The following is a 7,317-nucleotide window of genomic DNA, read 5'->3' as shown; positions in this document are numbered from 1 at the left end:
CTGATTAAATTTAATTATCCTTGATTTTAATAATAGATATTGAAAATTAAGAAAATAAAAAAACAAGCTAATATAAATATATATTTTTAATCGATCCCCTGGAAAACTTGCTTATTTAAAGGGGAATACACACTGGGAAAATAAAATGTCGTTTAAAATGTAGTCGTAGTTAACTTATGTCAGTTGCACAACCTGCGTCTCAGAACGGTAAGGACACGTATAACTCGAGTTTTTTTCAAGAAAGCGAAAGCATAATTAATAATTAACTATTTCTGTTATTTTTTACTGCGGTCACTTTAAGACCTGTACCTGGCAAATGTGCGCGTGCAGCTGCGATGGCCGAGTGGTTAAGGCGTTGGACTTGAAATCCAATGGGGTCTCCCCGCGCAGGTTCGAACCCTGCTCGCAGCGACGGGTTATACCTTTAATTAAAACTGGATCTATAAAAAAAGGATTCTAAATGATTCAAAGTGAAGATATCTATCTATCTCTGTCTGTCTAATATCTGTTTCAGGCTCTGGCTGTGAGTGATCATTTCCCACTCTGCTTCACTGTGACTCAAGCACATAGGAGAGGATGACAACATTCTCACTTTAGTCTTTTCCCACTTGTCTGCTTCATTAGAGCCACAGATGAGATTGAAGAACAGCTTATTATAAAAATGAAGCGGTTCAAACATAATGAGAGATGCAGAAAGTGAGAGTTCAGTCCTTTAGAAGAGGAACAGAAATGCTTCACTAAAGGATGAAGAAGAGCTTCCAGTGCTTGTTAATTATGAACCAGATCTGCAGTGTTGGTTTACCAGTTGCTATGAGACTGTAGAGTTAGTTTGCAAAGCTGTTACACATTTAACCCATCTATTTCTCCAATGAATAACTGTAAAAGTGGTTTATTTACATATAACAGCCTTTTACAATAAATGTTTTATCAAATGATTTCAAATCATAGGGATTGATAATGCTTAAACAGAAAATATATGATTTCATTTAAAGTAAATAAAGAATAACTTCAGAAAAAAGCTTGGATTAAAGGTGTCTGTTAAAAGTTCAGAGAGTGCGTTTCATCCGAGCTGATCCGTCACTGTGGGAATATTGAAAATGCCATTCCTGGCGTAGAAAGTGTTGCGTACAATCCCAGATCTCCCGCTGGCTGGAGTTTTACAGTCGATCTCATAGTCTCCTGAGGAAACAACGGGTTTAGTGCTTTTCACAATGACATGTATAGCCATTATTATTAAGCTAACATTTTACTCTTTAATATTTCATATTCAGGATTAACCATTTTACTAACCATATTTAGTTTTATATACACAACTCTTCAAGTTTTTTTAAAAAAAAGTATTGCTTTTAGTGTATTTTAAGTGTATATATATACTGTATATAACTAATTTCAGATAATATCAGAAATTCCTGAGCAGCAAATCATCATATTAGAGTGATTTCTGAAAAAAAATCAGCAATGATGCTGAAAATTCAGCTTTGATCACAGGAATAAATTACATTTTACAATATTTTCACATAGAACATAGTTTTTTTTTATTGTAATAATATTTCACATTATGTCTGTTTTACTGTATCAAGCCTTGGCGAGCATTAACATTAGAAAACATTACGACCCCTAAACTTTTGAAAAGTCTCACAATACAAACAGATAATTACTAAAAGATTAATCATTAATCATCATGTTTACAATTGCTCAACTCTACAATATTAAACTTTAAAATTGTATTCCCATTTTTCCAACTTTTTACTCACCTAATCTCCATCCATAATCCCAAGATGAGAGAATGGGATAATCGAACTTTTCCTCAGGACCTTTTTGGGCTCGCTTCCTCAGGTACAGGTGTCGTCCTTTGCCTTCGTTGGACAATCCCTGATAAAGGTCAGCTTTAGTCTGCGGGGTCACGGGCCTCATCAGAGGGGCTTCGCTGAGGGACCGGCGCACTATCACAGGCTTCTTCTTCTCCTGCTTCTGAACCACAGGAGGTAGTGTGAGTTTACTGGCAGCTGGAGGGTTAAACACACCAGTGGACTTGGACCTGCGAGCCGTGAAGGTGGTCGGGTATTGCTCACTGTACTTCATCTTCCACGCCAGCCGTGTGTAAGCCTCCTTCAGGATCAGCTCACGGTAGAAGTTCTGGTCCTGGGTGGTCAGCAGGTTCCTCATGTCTCTGACTGATTAACGGGACAGAGAGGCCACAGAAACATAAGAGGTGCAGGGCTGACCAATCACAGGAAAGATCACTCAGTGGAGAGGCCTAAACACACACACACACACACACTGTGCTGACAGGAGAACAAAAGAGACTCTGCTGAGTGCCAGAGCAAAGGGAATCAGTTTCAGCAGAGAAAGAGTCACATACAGAAGGCATAAACAACAATAGGGTCTCAGAGTTGAAATGCTGAAAAGGGACAGTTTACACGACATGTTTTATTTTCAATTAAAAATTTAATATTTTTACATGACTACGCATTTTGGGGGGACTGAAAACGCAAACTTTTGAAAATAGGTTTCAAAGCAAGTTTCTGAAAACGAAACTGTTTAGCGTTTTTTTTTTAATTGAAACATTTTCAAAGAAAACAATCACAATATAGAACAAATAAACAGAAGAAAACCCAAAAAGAAAAAAAAGACTACAAGACAGGGGTATATAACTAATCAGAAAAAAATACATATATTTTTAAAGCCTTCCTGTTACAAAAGTCAAAGATAGTCCCAAAGTAGTGTTGTATTTCAATAAGTAAAACATTGAAAAGTGGTATCTGACCTGAAAATTTACATTTATGTATATAAAATTTTGTCAACAAAGAAAGAAGATTAAGAAGGAATATTTTGTTTTTGTGTAATTGTTCTTTTTTTTCCCCGTTAACAAATCCAAACAAAACATTTTCCCAACGTAAAGAAAATTGCTTATCAATGTTCTCAATAACAAATCGGGAAAAGTCTTTCCACAATAAATTAGATTAATGGGAAACTGTTTATCGTCTCCGTGTAAACCGGTGTAAACTACTAAAACCGTGACGTGAAATCATGCGCATTGCGCATGCGCACTTCGTGTGTGAATAAGGTTCGTTTTGGTTTTGACAACGTTGTAATCTGTACACGAAAAACGCTTCTATTTTTAGTACATCTTTGTCATGTAGATAAGATTTAGCCTACATAAAGCTGGTTTATGATGGTCTTCCAACACAAACAGATGAAAAGTGCCCCAAAACCAGTAAACAGAGCAGCTAGACCAGTCAACTAGCGGTTTTCAGTCGTATTTCAGGCCAACTTTTTCGCCTGACCCTGGAGTTGTAATGCTTAAATCGGTCCTGAAGACGGCAGCAGAACATTTCTGGGCATTATCTACAATACTACAAACTCAAACCCACTGCAAAAAGACACAAAACACCCCTCCACCCTCTCTTCGCCCGCCATGTAGACTAATTTAATTGAAAATAAAGACCGTTACATAATTTACAAGACATTATGAGCAAAAAAAATCTAAATAATAACAAAAATTCCAATAATAAATCAGCACAAAGCTGAATGGACTTACTGATCACAATGGCTTCGACTAAACAAAGCACACTAATGAATAATGTGCACGACCTTTGGAACTATAAATATTCTTGTTTATTTGGCAATACATTTGCTGTACTGTATACAGGGTCATTTCTATGGTAACAACAGATAGATCAAGGTGGCCCATTCACTTCCTGTTAAACACGACACATTTAAAGGAACAGTTCACCCAAAAAAAGAAAAGACATTATCATTTACAACCTCTCACGCAAGTAATGAGACATTGTAGATTCTGAATTCTTTATTCCAGTCAATTTTAATAAGCAAATGTACATCAAATCTACTAGCGTGTTTCACAATAAGGCACCAATGGCTAAATACAAAATACGCCCCTTGCCACTTACAAAATACTTCACCACTGGAGTATCAAAACTAGTAGAATTAAGACAAACATGAAGGTCTAAGGAATGAAAAAGAGTTCTGCATAAATCTAGCATATTAATCTTCAAAAAGCAAGAAATTCTGATGTGAAAATACTGAGTGTTTTGGTCTTGAAGGCTCTGCAAGTCTACGATCTTGATATACAGAAATTGTTTTATGTTACATCTTTATTTCCTCGTTGCATCTAAACTGTTCAATATGTCGCAGTGAAACCGTTGACATGTCTACAGATGTGCTTGATTTGAAGAGATGGACGATGCTTTGATTTACGAGTAAATAAACATCAGTTTACACAGTGAGAATCGAACACAGACATGGAAATGTTATAATATGCTAATTAAAAGTGACAGAATGTTAGAAACAAACGAATAATTAGAGTCAATATCAGTAGTAAAGAGATGTTAGGGTGCAAAACCCTGATCAGTTTGTTCATACACGGTCATTTCAACTTTAACACAACAGAAGAGATGTACAATTCATGCATCATATCATGCTGTCAACGTTACCGTCATAACGCATCACATTCCAGTCAAAAACCTGATCAAGTGCAAACAAAATTAAGAAGGTCTGAATGATTCGTTCACTGACGCCTTCTATTTATTTTTTTACAGTGTCTTTCTCTCTCTCAGGAGTGTTTTGGGTTTAACCGCAGGGAATTATGGGACAGTGACTTGGAAGGGGGAGCCTGGGATGTGTTCATCTCCCCATTTGACAGCCAGAACGTAGTTGCCCCGCTCCTTTAAGACGTAGCTGATATTGTACTGCATGTTTCCCGTGTGTTTCACCAAGATCTCCTCGCAGGGCGTCAGAGGACCGTGAACACCGACCAGGAGCATGTTCTTCCCTGGTAAACAAAGATGACATAAAAATTAAAAATGCATGCAACTAAATGTGAAAGTATTAGAGGGCCTAAAAATACACACAACTACACAACAACAACTAATATTAGTACTACTACAATAAAAATAAAAAACAATAATATTGTAAATATATTAATTAACTATTATGGTAGAGTGGTTTCAAAATAATATAATGATAAAATAAGTTACATATACAAAATTATTATTAGCAGTAACGGCAATAAAAATAACAATAAAAGAAATATAAATAAAATGTATTTAATTAAGGATAATAAACAATAAAACATAACAAAAGTATTATTAATAACAAAATAAATTACATTTATAATGTATTAAATTAATAAAAATAACAAAAATTACTCGCATGCATACATTTCTTTTATTGTTAAAAATGTCTTTTATTGTATAAAAAAACAATATTGTAAATATATTAATTAACTATTATAGTAGAGTTGTTTCAAAATAATATAATGATAAAATAAGGTACATATACAAAATTATTATTAACAGCAACGGCAATAAAATAACAATAAAAAATATAAATAAAATGTATTTAATTAATGATAATAAACAATAAAACATAACAAAATAAAACAATAAAAACATAACAAAAGTATTATTAATAACAAAATAAATTACATTTATAATGTATTAAATTAATAAAAATAACAAAAATTACTCACATGTTTACATTTCTTTTATTGTTAATTTCTTTTATTGTTAAAAAAACAATATTGTAAATATATTAATTAACTATTATAGTAGAGTTGTTTAAAAAAATATAATGATAAAATAAGGTACATATACAAAATTATTATTAACAGTAACGGCAATAAAAATAACAATAAAAAATATAAATAAAATGCATTTAATTAATGATAATAAACAATAAAACAACAAAAGTATTATTAATAACAAAATAATTACATTTATAATGTCTTAAATTAATAAATTACTCACATGTGTAATTTAATGTTATTTTTCTTATTAATTGAATATATACACAAACATACAAATGTGTGTATATATAAATAAAGTCATGCAAATTTTCCTAGTAATAAACAGATCTCACCTGCTTTACTGCAGTCGACAGTGAAAGAGGCTTTCTGGCCCACGAAGGCCTTACTGAGACCCGGCCCTCGACTGAGCACTTTACTGGCGTCAGAGGCGGCTCTGGGAGACGAGCTGTAAGAGTTCACACTGCTCGACCGGCTCACCGACTCCACCATCAGAGTGGACATCTCGCTGGCGTTGGTCACGTTCACCAGCCGTTGACCTGAACACCACAACAAGAGTTCAACACCTCGACTAACAACTCAACCTCAAACACAACACCATACTGGATCCTTCTGGCTCAGATCAGAGCACACGTCCAGTTCCACACACACACACACACCTGTGACTTTGGCCTTAAACGGGCTTCCGGTAATGTGGTTGGGGCCGCCGTATTTGATAGTGATGATGTAGTTTCCAGGGGCCATGGGTGTGTAGTGCACTTTAAACCCTTCGGGACACTCCTGACACTCCATCTTCACCTTGGACGGGCCCTCGATCGTGACGGACAGAGATCCGGGTCCAGCTTTGGTGTTATTGATGATAAACTCGGCCTGGTTTCCTGTCGATATGATGTGAGAATGTCAATTTAGGAATGTGTATGATGAGCTACAATATTCTCATTTCCTGCTTCGGCACAAAGACTGTTCAGAATAACAAACTACTAAGTAATTAGTTACTGTAATTTAATGACTTTTCCCTTGAAAATGTAAAGTAAGGGATTACTCTGAATTTATCTGTAATTTAATTACAGTTACTTCTGATGTAATTGAGGTAAATACTGTGTATAGATCAATCCGATCTCACAGCGATTCGAGGTGTCTAAATATTACGACCGCACTCGTACAAATTCGTATGAATTATTGTGAAATATGTATGAAAAAAGTGTGAAATCAGACATAAAACAATAGTGGGTTTAATATCAAAATGTATTGTCTGATGTTAAAGTATGTTTTTATAATGTAACCTTCTCCACCTTGGTCAGTTTAAGGATAATTCATGCAATTTTATAGTATTTATTTGAAAGAATTAAAACAGATTCATGTCTATCCTTGTATTATTCAGCTGGTTGAGATTGATATGGGATTTTGAAAGTAATTAGTAATTAAAAGTAATTAAATACTTTTTAAAGAGAGTAATTAGTACAGTAATGTAATTAAGATTCAAGATTCAAACAACTTTATTTATCCCAGTAGGGTAATTCAGTTTTAGCCTAGCAGTCGTAACAACAACACTTAATCAACATAGAAAAAAAAAAAAAAAAAAAAAAACGCTGTCAGTGACATCATTTTGCATTTGGGCACTGGGAACAGAGCAGCAAATACACAGGCCAAAAATACATGGACTCACAGAGAACAACTGTTAAAAAAAAAAAAAAAAGATAAGTAAATGAATAATAGCTAATTACATTGTTAAAGAGGTAATTAGTAACTAGTAATTAATTACTTTTTTAGAG

General features: G+C 34.2%; 2 protein-coding genes and 1 non-coding gene across 4 annotated transcripts in view; 1 reads left to right on the top strand and 2 right to left on the bottom strand.

The window, feature by feature from the left end:
- Positions 1 to 247: 247 nt before the first annotated feature.
- LOC120480449 (protein SPMIP1) lies at positions 248 to 2,263 on the bottom strand. The gene is made up of 2 exons (XM_039673604.2): positions 1,755 to 2,263; positions 248 to 1,179 (listed from the first exon to the last, which is right to left on the bottom strand). Exons 1-2 carry the CDS (start codon positions 2,164 to 2,166, stop codon positions 1,061 to 1,063), a joined length of 531 nt encoding a protein of 176 aa, XP_039529538.1. The 5' UTR covers positions 2,167 to 2,263; the 3' UTR covers positions 248 to 1,060.
- Positions 330 to 411, top strand: trnas-uga (transfer RNA serine (anticodon UGA)). The gene has a single exon. It is a non-coding gene; the product is annotated as a tRNA-Ser (tRNA).
- Positions 2,264 to 3,790: 1,527 nt separating the features above from the next.
- flnba (filamin B a) overlaps positions 3,791 to 7,317 on the bottom strand; it is an 87,715-nt gene continuing 84,188 nt past the window's right edge. For both annotated transcript variants that reach the window (XM_039673601.2, XM_039673602.2), the window contains 3 exons: positions 6,205 to 6,423; positions 5,881 to 6,084; positions 3,791 to 4,792 (listed from right to left, as the gene is read on the bottom strand). In XM_039673601.2, the coding sequence (XP_039529535.2) occupies positions 4,605 to 4,792; positions 5,881 to 6,084; positions 6,205 to 6,423 (611 nt within the window). In that variant the 3' untranslated portion in view covers positions 3,791 to 4,604. The remainder of the gene's footprint in view (positions 4,793 to 5,880; positions 6,085 to 6,204; positions 6,424 to 7,317) is intronic.

Source organism: Pimephales promelas, chromosome 21 (genome assembly GCF_988280905.1).
Source record: "Pimephales promelas chromosome 21, fPimPro1.hap1.1, whole genome shotgun sequence".
Lineage (NCBI taxonomy): Eukaryota > Metazoa > Chordata > Actinopteri > Cypriniformes > Leuciscidae > Pimephales > Pimephales promelas.
Note: the sequence above shows the minus strand (reverse complement) of the source record. Positions and strands in the feature narration are given on the sequence as shown.

Bases quoted from the DNA above. Each gene is read 5' to 3' on its own strand.
- LOC120480449 (XM_039673604.2), bottom strand. From the start codon at position 2,166: ATGAGGAACCTGCTGACCACCCAGGACCAGAACTTCTACCGTGAGCTG. The intron at 1,180-1,754 runs GTGAGTAAAAAG...TTGTTTCCTCAG, and splicing joins GGATTATGGATGGAGATTAG to GAGACTATGAGATCGACTGT.